This window comes from Mustelus asterias, chromosome 14, assembly GCF_964213995.1.
Source record: "Mustelus asterias chromosome 14, sMusAst1.hap1.1, whole genome shotgun sequence".
NCBI lineage: Eukaryota > Metazoa > Chordata > Chondrichthyes > Carcharhiniformes > Triakidae > Mustelus > Mustelus asterias.
This window is the reverse complement of record NC_135814.1, coordinates 18,105,557-18,123,512: the sequence shown is the minus strand read 5'-3', so window position 1 is coordinate 18,123,512 and position 17,956 is coordinate 18,105,557. Positions and strand designations below refer to the sequence as shown.

The 17,956-nt window shown below is 42.1% G+C and overlaps 1 protein-coding gene across 8 annotated transcripts in view; it reads left to right on the top strand.

Moving 5' to 3' along the window:
• The first annotated feature begins 487 nt into the window (after positions 1-487).
• The window catches only part of clasp1a (cytoplasmic linker associated protein 1a), a 250,440-nt gene continuing 232,971 nt past the window's right edge, over positions 488-17,956 (top strand). For 6 of the 8 annotated variants that reach the window (XM_078227929.1, XM_078227925.1, XM_078227931.1 and 3 more), the window contains exon 1: positions 620-957. In XM_078227929.1, the coding sequence (XP_078084055.1) occupies positions 763-957 (195 nt within the window). In that variant the 5' untranslated portion in view covers positions 620-762. Of the gene's footprint in view, positions 958-17,956 lie in introns of all 8 variants that reach the window. The other 2 variants (XM_078227932.1, XM_078227926.1) reach the window with 1 other exon arrangement.

Genomic DNA, 17,956 nt, shown 5'->3' with positions numbered 1-17,956 from the left:
GGGGAGGGCAGTGTGGGAGTGGGCTGACTGTATTATATTCAGGTTAGTGGAGGGGGAGGGGGGCTGATTTCAATTTCCGTCGGTGGGATCTGAATTTGGCAGGAAGTTTAAGGGGAGGAATGTTGCGCATGTGCAGGAAACGATCCATTATCCTGCAAAAAGAGAGGATCCGAGGTGGAGGCAGCGGCTTAAAAAGCCTGTAAACGACACAAAAAGAGTCACCTTTTAATGGCAGTCTCGCCCATTCTGCTGCATTAGACCTTGCTGTGTGTCTGCCTGAATTGCAGACCGACACCACCGTTGGGTAAAGCGTATTGCAATGCTTAAAAAATACTGTGCTAAATCTGTCAGGACTAGTTTACTGGGCCTTGTGGAGCCGAACAATCGATTAATATAACACAAAGCAGTTTCTCATTTTGCTTGTTAATTTTATTATTTTTTTGTTCCAAATGTCCGGTATCTAAAGCTTGTAATTGTTTTTTTTTAGGATTTCTGACTGTTGAATTATGAGGCTCTCCTTTGTTACGTTCCCCAGCGTTCCTGCTCTGCTGCTATCTTATTAGGATTTTTAACGCTCCCCTCTCCATCCAGCTGCTCCCGAAAAACACACATGGTGCATTGTTGTCGTTCCCCAGATCGTGTCTGTTCACCAGAGCTGCTCAGTAACCTTCAGCCAGCGGATCGGCGACCTCTAGGATAAATATAAAATAGTTTGTTTTCCAGACCTTGTGCCCTTGTTTCTGCTGCGGCTGTACCGCAAACATGGAGCCCTGCATGGAATATTTCTTGGCACAAGTGCTGCAGAAGGACATGGGACGTCGCCTGCAAATTGCTCAGGAGCTGATGGAGTACATCACAGATCGCCAGAAGTCTCATGATCTGGAACAGGACCAATCAATGCTTGATCGAATGGTTGATGGCCTTGCCGCTGGTTGGGTAAACTCCAGTAACTTCAAGGTATGTTTGGGTTGAACAGTTGTAATATCCAGATATAACTAGCTCTTCCTAACAAAAGAGAGTTTTCTGAAGAGAGAGATATATATTGCTGAAACTTTTTGTCTTGCACTCATCAGGGCAAATGCAAGAGTGCCAAATTTCAAATGATCACAACAATTTATATTGCAGGAGAAACTGTTGCTGATTGGTTGGCAGGTCAATTGCTTGGCCCAGTTGTTGCCATAGAGAAAACAACAAATGGAACTATAGGCTCTCCAAGCTCCTGCGTAACCAAAAAGAAGTCCTCCTGTGGTACACATTGTTGTGATAGTTTGAAATTTGAATTTGTAATCTAGACACCTGGACTGATGATCTGAATTCAAATTTCACCATGTCAGTTGGGAGATTTAAATCTAATTAAATACATCTGGAGTTCAAAAAAAACTAGTCCCAGTAATGATGAGCATAAAACTACTGAATTGTCATAAAAATCTATTTGGTTCGTTCCTGTCTGTTTGGAGGAAAACTGCTGTCCTTACCTAGTCCGGCCTATATGACTTCAGACCCACAGCATTTTTAATTGCCCCCTGAAATGGCCTCTCAGGGCAGTCAATTAATGCCATCACTTTCTAGAAGGCAATTAGGAATGGGCAATAAATGCTGGCCTTGTCAGTGGGGCCCACATCCTGTGAATGAATGTAAAAGCATTTGTCTTTGTGGCCTATTTCTCTGATTCAATAATCAATTCTTTGGGAGCTTCAGTGGCTCAGTTGGTGGCACTCTTGCCTCTGTGTTGGAAGGCCCTGGGGTTCAAATCCCAATCCAGGACTTGTTGGCCCTGGAAGGAGTGGTTCAACGCAGCTATTAATTAGCCTGCAAAATCTTCCTGTTAGTCTGCACCATTGTCCAAGGGAGGGAAAAAATGTGGCACTGCACAAAAACCAGTTTGTTACTGTTACCAAATGTAATCATTGTTAATCATTTCAATTTTCATTGCAAAAATAAATATTGAAACGTTGTTAGGAAAAATAAGTGGCTAAACTAAAAACACTGGAATGTTCTGTTCTTGGAACTTGTCCTGCTCCATTTTGATGATCCGCAGGAAATCCATACTCATTGCATGCTTTCTAATCAGTTTTCCCAACTCTATCCATCTCAAATAAGCTGTCCAATTGGAAGGAATCTAGAAACTACTCCCATCGTTTATGAAATCCTCAGTTATATTCTGTAAGCCTTTTGTTCTCATAAATGACTGCAATCCCTGAGGACTGTCATGATAGTTAAGTGCTCTAAAGCTGAGTATTGTTTTTGTCCCCTTTTCTGTACCTCCTGAAGAACTTGTTCATAATATCTGGTGTAATAATTTTGTGCCAAGGATTTTGTAGTGAAATGATCATAAGCAGTAATATAATTTTGTCATGGTAAATTTTGGAGACATTGTTTATTTGTTGTGGTTAAGTGATTTCCAAATTTGATAATATTTTGAAGTCACCGTGTGTTAGCAGCGAAGGGTGTTGGTTCTGACACAGCTGTCTCACTTTTATACTTGCCTCAGAGGGTGCAAGAAATATTCAAGGTTAATTTCTGGGGTAAGGAGATTGCCCAAGAGGAGCGTTTGAGCAGACAAGGCCTATATTCCACAGAGTTTGGGAGGACGAGTGATTATCTCTGAAGTATATATTTTTTAAGGGGCTTGATGGGGTAGATGCTGGGAAGATGTTGAGCTAGGGGTGATAGTCTCAGGATATAAGGGATTGGCCATTTAGGACTGAGATGAGGAGAGACTACTTCATGCAGAGGGTTGTAAAACTTTGGAATTCTCTATTCTACAGAGCTGTAGATGCTCAGTGAATATATTTGAGACTGAGATCAATAGATAATTGGACACTGAGATAAATAGAGATAAGTGAGAACATTATGCTGATGTTGACGTTCAACTATGATTTTGAATAGTTGAGCAGGCCCAATGGCCCGTATGACCACCTCCTATCTCTCATGTTCTTGTGTTCACTTGAGGCAATGAATTTTGCTGCTTGTTTTGGAGAATTGTCTAATTTCTGCATTCAATTAATGTAACTGGTGTTCCTTCAATATGAACTAAGTCAGCTGAATACTACAAATGGGAAGCATTCAGCTCTCAAATCCCAGATCAATCTCCTCGTAGAATATTTGGGGCTCTGAGTCAAGGTCCTGTGTGTGTCTGTGTGCACGCATGTTTGTATCTACAGCTGCATAAAGTAACTAAGATGGACCAAGTGGTAAATTAGATGTTCAGCACATAACTGTATTCCAATGAGTACAAATGTGTGCACATTTCCATCAAAGTTAAATGTTACATTTTCATTTTTTATTTTAATTTGCTCCCCTCCTGTCCCGAAAGTCGATTTAAGGCAGCCATCTTATCTTTACCCATGTGACAGTTCTTCATGAAGGCTGCTCATCCCAATGCCATCATCCCCAATGTCCATGTGTACTTCCAGCTGGGGTCACTACAGAGATTTTGACTGGGAATTTGAGTGCTTATGCATTTCATATTTGCTATCCCACAGCACAGAGGCCAGTTGCAGCAGCCTTATCCCTTCCCTGCAATTGGCTGCCTCAATGTGGAAACATCTTGGTCACTATTGACCAGTTGGTGAGACATGGGGCCAACTGGATTCACTTTATAAAAAAAATCCAATCTAACAGGACTTTTGAGTTCTAGAATCTTTCTCTTAACCATAAGAAATTTGTCCATCATATTTATTAGAAAGGATATTTGCCAATAGATAAATTTACAAATGTCTCCACTTTAGCAATTTGAATAGTATGTATTTGCAACCAGCCATAACTGTCAATGATTATTTAATCGGCTTTCTGTCCTCCAGTTCCGTGTCACTTACAAACTAGACTACCTCAGTGTCCAGTTGGCTTTCCATCTTTGTGAGCCATAAAGCTCAGTTCATCCAAAAATCTGCTGCCCAGATCCTGCTCCACTTACACTTTATGACATTGGTTTGTTCCCAATCCCCTGACATTCTAATTTAAATCTTTCTCCATGTGCCTTGTGGAGTTTGCCCGAGTGGAGTCTGATTCGTATCTTTGGGGCTTGCATTGGTATTTTTATAAAACATTTCCAATATGAAGTTAATTTAAAGAGAATATAACTTAACTGTTCAATAGAAATAACAGCTTTTCTTTAGCAGTTGTCAGGCAACACAATAGTTAGGCACCTTAAGTAGGAACATAAATGTAATTCTATGACCCAAGTGGGGAGCTGTGCATGCAGAGGACATGATATTCCAGACTTATTCTTCAATATACCAGAACCTATTGTGAAAGTATTGCTCCACAGATAACAGGGTTCCAAAGTGTCCACATTTGCATGTAGAATCCAGTGAATGTTCCAAATGACTTTTTAATGGTTTCCTCCACATTGGGGAGACTAAACGCAAACCGGGTGACTGCTTTACAGAACACTCGGACCACTCTGAGCTTCTGGTTGTTTGCCATTTTAATTCACCACCTTACTCTAGCCCTCACATTTCTGACCTCGGCCAGCTGCCATGTTCAGCTTAATTCAAGTTTGAGGAATAGCTCCTTGTTTTCCAATTAGCTGCTTTACAACCTACTGGACTCAACATTGAGTTCAACAATTTTGGACCATAAACTCTGTCCCCCATTCTGATTGCTTTTTGTTGTTGTCATGTGCTGGTTTGAATCTTGTTTCTATGTTTTTGCTTTTGGACAGAGCTGTTCATTATCCTGACTTTTTTACCCCTCCTGGACAAATGCTTATAATCTCTTTCCTACAACCATTACCATTTCCTTTGCCTTTTATTTCATTGCATCTTTGTCATTTAATCTTTCCCATCATGTCTCCCCCCTGCCTTTCTATGGTTTTATCACATTTCAACCCTCCTTCAGCTCTGAGGAAGTCATATTCAACTCCAATGTTAACTCTGTTTCTCTCTTCACAGATGTTGCCAGACCTGCTGAGTATTTCTAGCACTTTCTGTTTTTATTTTCAATTTCCAATATTTTTCTTGAAGGCTTGTCCTCCAACTGAATTATGCTTCTTCCAATTTAATTTTCAAGTATGTGTAATGCATGGAAAGTTGTGCGCTTCCATAAACCATGTCCTTGACTTTTTATTCTTTCAGTTCTCTGTTCTTGAAGTGCACTTGCTATGTTAGAATTTCCCAGGCAATATTTGCAGTCTGCAACTGTGCGAATTGACCATTCATTGTGTGCAAGGACAGTGACAGTAGGCTATTTGAGCGTAATGGTATCCCAGACAAACCCTTGTTTTACAAATCATCTGTGCATTTTAGCAGAGGGATTAAAAGGTAGCAAACAGCATTGGGGAGTCTGGTTAAGATTTTTATCTTTCTTTCCTACCTGAGAATCACTTGAGGCAACCTGGGTCATTCAACATCTGCCTTGGCTGTAATTGTCTGTTTGAGCACAGTAGTTTGGTATGAGTGCCATTCCCTCAGAACTATTAAGGGAGTGTGTGGGAATGAAATTTTAATTGCCCAAGATTTTCCTTCATGGCTGCTTACCAATGCATTATCCCTCTGGCTTACAGTCTAGATGCATGTTTCTGACCAGAATATCACCCTGTCATTTGTAGTGCATATTTCAGTTATTCCTATAATTCCTGTTTCAAGCAGGTACTTTTTTCTCTTTCTTTTCCCTTGGAGAAAAGAAGGCTGAGGAGACTTGATAGATGTATTCAAGATCCTGGGGGTATGGACAGGGTAAATAGGAACTGTTCCCACTTGAGCATCGAGAACCAGAGGGAGCAGATTCAAAATAATTGGCTAAAGGTATATAACTGATGTGAGGAAACTCTGGGACAAAGCTGCTGAGAGGGTGGTGGAGGCAGGTTTGAATGAGGTATTCAAAAGGGTATTGGATTGTTGTCTGAAAAGTAAGTGTGCAAGGTTACCAGGATAAGAAAGGGGAGTGGGATGAGGTAGAATGCTCTTTCAGAGAGCTAGTGCAGACTTGATGGGCTAAATGGCCTCTGTACGGTAAAGATTTTGTAACTGTGAATCTGCTATAATCCAAATGTACTACATGACTCTGAGATGCATATGGATCATCACTGACTTTGCATTACTAAACAGTTTGTCCAACATCCAATCTTGGATGGTCTGTATGTTCCCCTTGCTAATATTAGGAAGGCTGAAGCAATAATCTTCAGCCCCCTTATAAATTCCATACCTTCACTCCAATTTCATTTCTCTGCTTGATAACTCTGGTTGAAGAAGACTATTTGCACCTTGGTGTCCTATTTGACCTTGAGCTGACTCCTGACCTTATATCTGTTTCATTATAAAGAATGTCCACTTCCATATCTAATATTGCCTACCATTGCTTCTTCCTCAGTCAGTCTGCAACTGAAACTCCCATCTATGCTTTTGACATTCACAGACTTTAACTATTCCTTTGCATTCCTGGTTGACCTCAGCAATCACCTCCACCACCCATCAACTTCAGATTATCATAAACTCCACATATTACCTGTTGCATTTACCCATCACCTCAATGTTTTATGACCGATTTTTAAGATTTGCATCCATGCAAGTTCCTTTATGTCTTGGCCGTTGTCTATTTTTAACCTTCTCTGGCCCTACAAAATTTCCAGATTATTTCTGATTTTCCACATCTCTCTCTCTCCCTTTTTAATATCCTCAAAACTTGTATCTTTGATCAAGCTTTTGGTCTCACTCACTGATCTCATCCTTTGGCTTGGTGTCATATTTGTCTGTTTGTAATCTGCCATGCATCTTGGGATGTTTTTCTATGTGAAAGATGCTACATAAATACAAGCTCTTGATTATGATGTGTTTTAAATTTCGAAAAATGTATCTACTAAATGTGATATTGAGTCATGGATAAAGGTAATTTCACATCTGGCTCCATGCTGAGTTAACGTATCTTAATTGGGATCAAGGAGGAGAAAATTGGGAATGGTTTCTGCTCCTGACTGCAGTTCATTCACACTCCTGCCCTTTGCAGCAGGAGTCAATGTTGAGTGAAGGTCAGTATGTGGAGAATAGTTGAACTTGCATGTGAAGCCCTCTGGTAAATAGCCTTTCAATATTTACTATTTAGCCTTGTGCATGGAGAATGGTTAGTTGAGCAGAGTCTCTGGTGTTGATGGAAGTATACCCTATCATGAACCTACAAAAGATAACAAAACTGACTTTAAATTGTTTAAATAGAACTAGGTATAGATTTATTCCTTTGTTCTAAATAGTAAATATTCTTTCTCCCTGTAAAATATCTTAACATCTTGGTGTAATGAAGAGCATTGTCAGTTTTAATCCCCCACAGTGTAATTCTAGGGTAGACTCATTATGGAATCTAATGTTAAATTTGTGATACTTTGAGAAGAGATGAACATTATCGTGGGAGTTACCTTGCTAATGGAAGCCAGTGGGGGAAAATATGGGGTTTTTTAAGGCTAGAAGTGGAATATTTTAAAATCTGTACACGAGTTGAAGGCCATTGTTTGAATTTCTTCAGGTCATGTTTGCAATTGTTTTCCCTAACTTATAAAATGAGCTCTCTTTTATACAGCCATCCAGCCTTGCACTTTCTGCAAGATTTTCTGAAGGATGGTCAGAACGTAAATGGTCAGCTGCAGTGATCAGTCGTCTCGAACATTCTCCTCTCTTAATTTGGCTTAGACTGAAAACTGGGTAAAACGATGGTTGAACCTTCAGTAACATTAACTCGAGGGATCTGATCATGAATGGTTTTTCACATTCACAGTGTAATAGCAAGTTTTAAATTATTTTTGGGTATCTGGGGTTAAAGGATAAACAAGGCACAACGGTGGGAAGCAGGTTCTCCTCCCTAGAGACATGCAAGAACTAAAATTAAATGCAATTTATTTTTGGAGCTTTTATAAAATAGAGGACTTTTTTGAGGGTAAGATTTATATTATTGGTTTCTTATCTTTCACCATTTCCTTATGTTTAGCTGTTTTAATTTAATGAGAGGACAAAAGCTTTTGGTACCTTAACACAAGTGTCATGCAGGAGCCTTGATGGTGAGTGTTGGCAGACAACCTGCCTCCATCAACATTTGATGTCCAAACAGATTAGTTTCCAGAATCTTTTGTTAAATAGTGATAAGTGTAAGAATGCCTGCCCACCCTTCTCTCTCTGTAATCCCCCAAACCGAGATGTCAGTCTCTGGAAGCCAGTTGTTGAGCCTTGCTGTCTGCCTGATTATGATCAGGAAACTCCGCTAACCTAGACCATTCTAATCAGTGCAAATTAGCTATTGACTGAATAAACCAGATTAAGAGCAATTTCACATTTTCTCATTTTCCCTTTTTTCTATGTTCATCATCAGCATATAAAACACGTTGGCTGTTCCCAGTTCTTTCCTAGGACAGATATGAATAGTTTGAGGTTGGCACTCCCTTTAATTTTACATTGCTGAGGGAAAAGGCATGTCAGCTCACACCCAGTTCTCCAATAGTTTGTCACTGCACTGCACCTATTCTGTATAATATTTTAATTGGAAACTTTTAATTGCATGTGAGGGATTGTATTTTCTAAAGCTGCTGAATTTATGCATTGACAAAAGGTAAGCAAATCCGCATGTTTCCCAACTGGAAACCATGAATGAACAGGGATATCCACTGCCTGCTGAAGTCCAGGTCTGAGGCGCTCATGTCAGGCGACCCTGGCCTATACAAGAAAGCCAGATATGAATACAGAGAGCCATCAAAGATGCCAAAAGATGGTACCGGATCAAGCTAGAGCCCCAGGCTAGCCACACAGACTCCTGCTGACTATGGCAAGGTTTGCAAGACATAACAGGCTACAAGATGAAGGCAGATAAATTTGCCAGCTCCAATGCACCTTTCCCCAATGAGTTCAATGCATTCTATGCCTGTTTGAGCACGAGCTCAGTGAGAGCATGCCCTCCATCCAGGAAGCCTTGGACGAACCTGTATCCGAGGTCACCATTGCTGACGTCAGAGCAGCCTTCTCAAAAGTCAACCCACGGAAAGCAACTGGCCCAGATGGGGTGCCTGGATGAGCACTCAGATTCTGCGTGAACCAGCTGCCGGGGGTATTAGCAGACATCTTCAACCTCTTTATAACAATCTGAGGTCCCTACCTGCTTCAGAAAGACGACCATCCATCCTGGAACCAAAGAAAAGCCAGGCAGCATGCCTTAATGATTATCGTCCAGTGGCTCTGACATCCATCATTATGAAGTGCTTCGAAAGGGTAGTCATGGTACAAATCAATTCCTGCCTCCCAGACTGCCTGGATCCACAGTTTGCTTATCGCCACAACAGGTCCACAGCAGACGCCATCTCCCTGGCCCTACACTCAACCCTGGAATACCTAGATAACAAAGGCACCTAGTCAGACTCCTATTCGTAGACTACAGCTCGGCCTTTAATGCTTGAATCTATCATCCAAAGAAGAAATAGTGAGACATCTGGATCTAAGTTGTCCCATTGTAAGACGCAGCATGGGTTCATGAAGGGAAGGACATGTTTGACTAATTTGGTGGAATTCTTTGAGAACATTACATGTGCTGTGGATGTGGTGTACCTGGATTTCCAGAAGGCATTTGACATGGTGCTGCACTAGAGACTGCTATATAAGATAAAGGTGCACGGTGTTACGGGTAATGTATTAGCATGGATAGAGGATTGGTTAACTAAAAGCAAAGAGTGGGGGTAAATGGGTGTTCTTCTGGTTGGCGATAAGTGACTAGTGGTGTGCCTCAGGGATCAGTGTTGGGACCACAATTGTTTACGATTTACATAGATGATTTGGAGTTGGGGACCAAGTGCAGTGTGTCAAAATTCACAGATGACACAAAGATGAGTGGCAGAGCAAAGTGCACAGAGGACGCTGAAAGTCTGCAAAGGGATATAGATAGTCTGAGTGGGCGAGGGTCTGGCAGATGGAGTACAATGTTAGTAAATCTGTGGTCATCCATTTTAGAAACATAGAAAAACTACAGCACAATACAGGCCCTTCAGCCCACAAAGTTGTGCCGAACATGTCCCTACCTTAGCGATTACTAAGCTTACCTATAACCCTCTATCTTACTAAGTTCCATGTACTTATCTAAAAGTTTCTTAAAAGACCCTATTGAGTTTGCCTCCACCACCACTGATGGCAGCCGATTCCACTCACCCACCACCCTCTGAGTGAAAAACGTACCCCTGACATCTCCTCTGTACCTACTCCCCAGCACCTTAAACCTGTGTCCTCTTGTGGCAACCATTTCAGCCCTAGGAAAAAGCCTCTGACTGTCCACTCGATCAATACCTCTCAACATCTTATACACCTCTATCAGGTCACCCCTCATCCTTCGTCTCTCCAAGGAGAAACGGCCGAGCTCACTCAACCTATCCTCATAAGGCATGCCCCCCAACCCAGGCAACATCCTAGTAAATCTACTCTGCACCCTTTCTATGGCTTCCACATCCTTCCTGTAATGAGGCGAACAGAACTGAGCACAGTACTCCTAGTGGGGTCTGACCAGGGTCCTATATAGCTACAACATTATCTCATGACTCCTAAACTCAGTTCCTCGATTGATGAAGGCCAGTACGCCATACGCCTTCTTAACCACAGCCTCGACTTGCACAGCTGCTTTGAGTGTCCTTTGAACTCGGGCCCCAAGATCTTTCTGATCTTCCACACTGCCAAGAGTCCTACCATTAATATTATATTCCACCATCCTATTTGACCTGCCAAAATGAACCACCTCACACTTATCTGGGTTAAACTCCATCTGCCACTTCTCCGCCCAGTCTTGCATCCTATCAATGTCTCGCTGCAACTTCTGACATCCCTCCACATTATCCACAACACCTCCAACCTTTGTATCATCAGCAAACTTACCAACCCATCCCTCCACTTCCTCATCCAGGTCATTTATAAAAATCACAAAGAGCAAGGGTCCCAGAACAGATCCCTGGGGCACTCCACTGGTGACCGACCTCCATTCAGAATATGACCCATCTATAACCACTCTTGCCTTCTGTGGGCAAGCCAGTTCTGGATCCACAAAGCAATGTCCCCTTGGATCCCATGCCCCCTCACTTTCTCAATAAGCCTTGCATGGGGCACCTCATCAAATGCCTTGCTAAGTCCATATATACTACATCTATTGCTCTTCCTCCATCAATGTGTTTAGTCACATCCTCAAAAAATTCAACCAGGCTCGTAAGGCATGATCTGCCTGTGACAAAGCCAAGCTGACTATTCTTAATCATATTATACCTCTCCAAATGTTCATAAATCCTGCCTCTCAGGATCTTCTCCATCAACTTACCAACCACTGAGGTTAGACTCACTGGTCTATAATTTCCAGGGCTATCTCTACTCCCTTCTTGAATAAAGGAACAACATCCGCAATCCTCCGGAACCTCTCCCGACTCCATTGATGATGCAAAGATCATCACCAGAGGCTCAGCAATCTCCTCCCTCGCCTCCCACAGTAGCCTGGGGTACATCTCATCTGGTCCCGCCGACTTATCTAACTTGATGCTTTTCAAAAGCTCCAACACATCCCCTTTCTTAATATCTACATGCTCAAGCTTTTCAGTCCATTGCAAGTCTGCACTACAGCCACCAAGATCCTTTTCCATAGTGAATACTGAAGTAAAGTGTTCATTAAGTACCTCTGCTATTTCTTCCGGTTCCATACAAACATTCCCACCGTCACACTTTCTAGGTCCTATTTTTTCACGTCTTATCCTCTTGCTCTTCACATACTTGTAGAATGCCTTGGGGTTTTCCTTAATCCTGCCTGCCAAGGCCTTCTCATGACCCCTTCTGGCTGTCCTAATTTCCTTCTTAAGATCCTTCCTATTAGCTGTATACGCTTCTAGATCTCTAACATTACCTAGCTCCCTGAACCTTTTGTAAGCTTTTCTTCTTGACTAGATTCATTACAGCCTTTGTATACCATGGTTCCTGTAACCTACCATAACATCCCTGTCTCATTGGAACGTTGCTATGCAGAACTCCAGACAAATATTCCCTGAAAATTTGCCACATTTCTTCCGTACATTTCCCTGAGAGCCTCTTGCCAATTTAAGCCTCCAATTTCCTGCCTGATAGCCTCATAATTCCCATTACTCCAATTAAACACTTTTCTAACTTGTCTGATCCTATCTCTCTCCAATGCTATTGTAAAGGAGATAGAATTATGATCACTACCTCCAAAATGCTCTCCCACTGAGAGATCTGACACCTGACCAGGTTCATTTCCCAATAGGAATAGCAACAAAATGGACTATTATTTAAATGGTAAGACAACTGCACCGTGCTGCTGTGCAGAGGGATCTGGGTGTCCTTGTGCAAGAATCACAAGGGGTTGGGTTGCAGGTGCAGCAGGTAATTAAGAAGGCAAATAGAATTTTGTCCTTCATTGCTAGAGGGATAGAGTTTAAAAACAGCGAGGTTATGTTGTAGCTGTATAAGGTGATGGTGTGGCCACACCTGGAGTATTGTGTATAGTTTTGGTCTCCTTACTTGAGAAAGGATATACTGGCAACTGAGGGGGAGATTCACTAGGTTGATTCCAGAGTTGAGAGGGTTGGCTTATGAGGAGAGATTGAGTAGACTGGAGCTATACTCATTGGAATTCAAAGGAATGAGGGGAGATCTTATAGAAATATATAAGATTATGAAGGGAATAGATAAGATAGAAGCAGGGAAGTTGTTTCCATTGGCAGGTGAAACTATTACTAGGGGGAAGGCCTCAAAATAAGGGGGAGCAGATTTAGGACTGAGTTGAGGAGGAACGTCTTCACACACAGGGTTGTGAATCTGTGGAATTCCCTGCCCAGTGAAGCAGCTGAGGCAACCTCATTGAATGTTTTTAAGGCAAGGATAGATAGATTTTTGAACAGTAAAGGAATTAAGGGTTATGGTGAGCGGGCGGGTAAGTGGAGCTGAGTTCACAAAAAGATCAGCCATGATATTGAATGGTGGAGCAGGCTCGAGGGGCCAGATGGCCTACTCCTGTTCCTTGTTGTTATGTTTTAACACCATTAGTCCTATGAGACTCATCTCCAAACTTCCTGGGGCTTGGCTCCTCCCACTGCAACTGGATCCTAGACTTCCTAACCCACAGACCGCAGCCAGTAAGGATAGGCAACAACACCTCCACGATCATCCTCAACACTGGTGCTCCACAAGGCTATGTCCTACTCCTTATACACCACCTGCCTGTGTGGCCAAATTCCCCATCAACTCGATTTTCAGGTTTACTGATGACACCACCATCATGGGTTGGATCTCAAACAATGACGAGATGCAGTACAGGAAAGAGATAGAGAATCCGGTGAACTGGTGCGACAACAATAATCTCTCCCTCAATATCAACAAAATGAAGGAGATGGTCATCAACATCAGGAAGCGTAGTGGGGGACTTGCCCCTGTCTACATCAATGGGAATGAAGTAGAAATGGTCGAGAGCTTGAAGTTTTTAGGTGTCTCGATCACCACCAACCTGTCCTGGTCCCTTTTATGCGGATGCTATAGATAAAAGAGCCCACCCACGCCTCTAAAGCATTCTTTCCAGTTGTATCACAGCTTGGTATGGCTCCTGCTCTATCCAAGACCACAATAAACTACAAAGGGTTGTAAACGAAGCCCAGTCCATCACTCAAACCAGCCTCCTATCCATTGACACTGTCTACACTTCCCACTGTCTCGGAAAAGCAGCCAGAACAATCAAGGACCCCATGTGAGCCGGGCGTCGTACCAACCGACTCAAGAACAGCTTCTTCCCTGCTGCCGTCAGACATTTGAATGGACTTACCTTGCATTAAGTTGATCTTTCTCTACACCCTAGCTATGACTGTAACACTACATTCTGCCTTCTCTCCTTTCCTTCCCTCTGTATGGTATGCTTTGGCTGTATAGTGTGCAAGAGACAATACTTTTCACTATAATACATGTGACAAATCAAATCAAGAGTTCAAACATTTGCACCTAGAACTTGCTAGAATGTTGCATGTTAATGCTTTGAGATATCTTTGTGCTGCAAAGTTCATGTTTTTATTCATTAATTTCATGGAAGAGCAGACCTAGCAATTTTAACACCGGCAGATAATTTTAGCATTTCTTCACCATGTATGCAGACATTCTTTATGGAAATTACATATTCTGATTAATTGAGAGTTGAATTGTAATATGTGCCTATGTTTTATCAAAAGTTTAAAAAAAATTGCTCTTGCGTACTTCAGAGCAGCTGGTGTGAAAATATCTTGGGGTAATCCATCTGCTGTTTTATCTGTGGGGGGAAATGTGTAGTCTACACTTTGTTTCCTGATCGCAAATCCAAGATTGGAACTGGTGAGTGCGAACCAGTGATTTCTCACTTTGCTTCATAATACTGAGTAGCAATTGTTGAAATAAGTTCAGTTGAGATCATGTTGCTTATACAAACCTACAAAAAGTAACATAACTGTAATTTTTAAAAAGCACAATTTAGCTGTTCAAATACACACCATGTATTCTCGTATTCCAGTACATATTATTCAAAAGCTTCTATTTTGTATACCATAGGACCAATGTGATTTTAAAAAATGAATTTGATTTGTTGCACTGTTCCCATCTGGTTAATATAATTTATAAGCCTGAAGAAAGTCTTGCAATAGCCTTTTCTTATATAGTGCTTTTAATGTAGCCAAATGCTCAAGAGCATTATCAGATAAAGCATGACACCAACACACACAAACAGACAATAGAACAGGTGGTCAAAGGCTCGCTCACAAGTCTAAGGAGCAACTTAAAAGAGGTAGAGAGGTGGCTAGATTTTGGAAAGGAATCCCAGAACTTGGGGTCTAGACGACTGAAGGCACTGCTGCCAGTGGTGGAGTGAAGGAAATCTAGGGCGTGCAAGAGGCCAGAATTGGAGGTGTACAGAGACCGTTGATTGTTGCGGGGCTGGAGGAGGTTAAGAGATGAGGAAGCATGAGAGATTTGAGCATAATGATGAAAATTTTAAAGTTGTGTGGCAGGTAGCAAATGTGGAAGTGATAGGTGAGTGGGGTTTGGCAAGCTTAGATATGGGCAGCAGAGTTTTGGATGAGCTGAATTTTGTGGAGGGTGGTAGGTTGGAGGCTGGCCAAGACAACACTAGAATATTTATGTCTGGAGGTTGTAAAAGTTTTCAGCACCGAGAAACCATACCATAATTAGATAACGTATATGGATTTAGATGGAAAATGCCTTTAGCACTCTTCCTTCTGAGCTGTGTGGGTGCTTAGTGATCTGATAAATACTCTGCTCAACCAAGCAAAATTAGAGAGAACATTGCCCATTAATTCTCCTAATCTTAATTATTGTTCCAGAATTCCACATTTGCCATCTTCCTATTGCAAGTAGGATCTGGCTGTCATCTTTCAAACACTGTACAGTATTGCATTTTTGCCGATACAGTAGTGTTGCCGTTGTACACCACAGTCCAGGAATGGCTCCAAACTGTGATCCAGAGTTGACAGTGCTTAAAACTGAGTCGAACCATTTTTTAACAAATGATTACTGACTAGAGTATAAAAGTTGGGGTAGAGTATAAAAGTTGGGGTCTGATGTTGCAGATGTATAGAACGTTGGTTCGGCCGCATTTGGAATACTGCGTCCAGTTCTGGTCGCCACACTACCAGAAGGACGTGGAGGCTTTGGAGAGAGTACAGAGGAGGTTTACCAGGATGTTGCCTGGTATGGAGGGGCTTTGTTATGAGGAGAGATTGGGGAAACTGGGGTTGTTCTCCTTGGAAAGACGGAGGATGAGGGGAGACTTAATAGAGGTGTATAAAATTATGAAAGGCATAGATAGGGTGAACGGTGGGAAGCTTTTCCCCGGGTCGGTGGTGACGTTCACGAGGGGTCATAGGTTCAAGGTGAAGGGGGGGGAGGTTTAACACAGATATCAGAAGGACATATTTCACACAGAGGGTCGTGGGGGCCTGGAATGTGTTGCCGGGCAGGGTGGTGGAGGCGGACACACTGGGAACATTTAAGACTTATCTAGACAGCTATATGAACGGAGTGGGAATGGAGGGATACAAAAGAGTGGTCTAGTTTGGACCAGGGAGCGGCGCGGGCTAATTGTTCCTTGTTTCTCGTTTCATGGCTTCATTCTATGATCATCTTGCTGGTGCCAGTACAGAGCGAGACTGCGGATAGTTGGGAACCTGTCTCGGGGGCAGGGAATTCATATGGTGTTCGTGGAAGTGGAAATGACTAGGGTTGGGAAGCATTTTCCGATCAGGGCCATTGTGATCTCCTGGACTCGTTTCGATCGCCTCGGGGTAGGAGAGGAATTTCCCAGATTTTTTTCCCCATATTGGCCCTGGGGTTTTTCACTCTGGGTTTTCGCCTCTCCCTGGAGATCACATGGTCGGGAATGGGGGGGTGGGGGTGAGTTAATAGGTTGTAATGAACAAAGCATCGTAGCTGTGAGGGACAGCTCGGTGGATAGGATATTGGTATGTAGATAGGCTGGAAAATTGGGCGGGGATCCTGGATTCAGGATTCAATCCTGGACCGGGGAGCGGCGCGGGCTTGGAGGGCCGAAGGGCCTGTTCCTGTGCTGTATTGTTCTTTGTTCTTTGTTGTTCTTGACTTATTATACATTAATTTGTACAAATATTCTGAGTAGGCTTCCCACAAATATAAGCACTTGCATTGAGGGATATAAAAGCTTATTTTTGGTTCCCTGAATTGGCTCGGGTGTAATTTTTTTTTTGTTTGGAGATGGGTTGATCAACACAGTTGATGGTTAAATGAAACCTACCAGTGCCTTTCAATGGAAGCAGCAACTGTGGTGGTTGCTACTGTTGGATGCCACACAAGTGGGTTCCGTGCTGCAAAAGCCTACTATGAATTATTTAATGATGGATTGTGATCAGTGTAGATTGGTGCAGTCATGCCAGTGGTCATAAAAAAACAATCAAAACTATCCAACCAGATTGACCGATTACTCATTGCATTGCAAAAACACATGCATAGTTTGCATGGTTTAGCTTTCTTTCCAATATTTGAGGTCATAAATGCTATCATGCGTACACCACTATTGTTGCTTGTCTAACTTTTACATACAGTCCTAAATCACTTGACAGAGTTTTTTAAAAAAATGGTTCTTAAAGGGATGAGCAAAATTTGACTTTAAATTGGCTCAGTTAGATATTTCAATAAAAGCATCGTGTTAAAGCTGTGATATCTCTGCAACTAAAATTTATATTTTATAACCGAGATTTAAATAATTAACTGCAACAGTAATTCACGATTTGTTCGGAGATGCACTTCCTTCCTCCTTCCCCCTCAGTTTCTGTTTCTTCTGCTTTGGTTAGGGAAGACAAACTATGAAGTTTGAGGATGCAGGACAACAACTTTAGAGCTAAGATGGAACATAAGAAAAATTGCGAGCACAGACCATAGTAACAGTATCAATCAAATAAACATGAAAGCTTAAAGAGGGATAGTTCTTTAAATCATTTTTATGACCACAAACTTAACGCAGGCAGCCTCTCAGCAGCCCAAAGAGGGGTTCAAAGTGGGGTCTGTGGTCAGGGAAGGCAACCTCTGTTGCCTCAATGGTTTACTTGGGTTTCTTAATTTTTAAGTTTTTTTTTTGTTAATCTTCTTTAGCCTACCTGCTGTATTCTATAGGGACCCCTGCCCGCTACTTCTGCTCGTAGCACTACTGAGCTGTCAGCTCTTTGAATGAGTTGGTAGCTCTTGGGGGCAAGTGCCCATGTTCAACTGCATGGCGTTCATGTGGCAGCTAATTATTGACCTGTAAAGTTGAAGGGAATGCGTATTTCAGGGCATTGTTGGGACTCCGACCTCTCTGGGAAAATTCAGCCCTTGGATCCAGACACATTATGAATATACCAAAAGATAATTGTTTCTGCTGGCATAATAATGGAAGTGGTGGAGAAAGACCATCAATTATTTTAGAGCACAAGAATGCAGAAAATATTTTTGTTACCTGTCTCTTTGAAAACCTTACT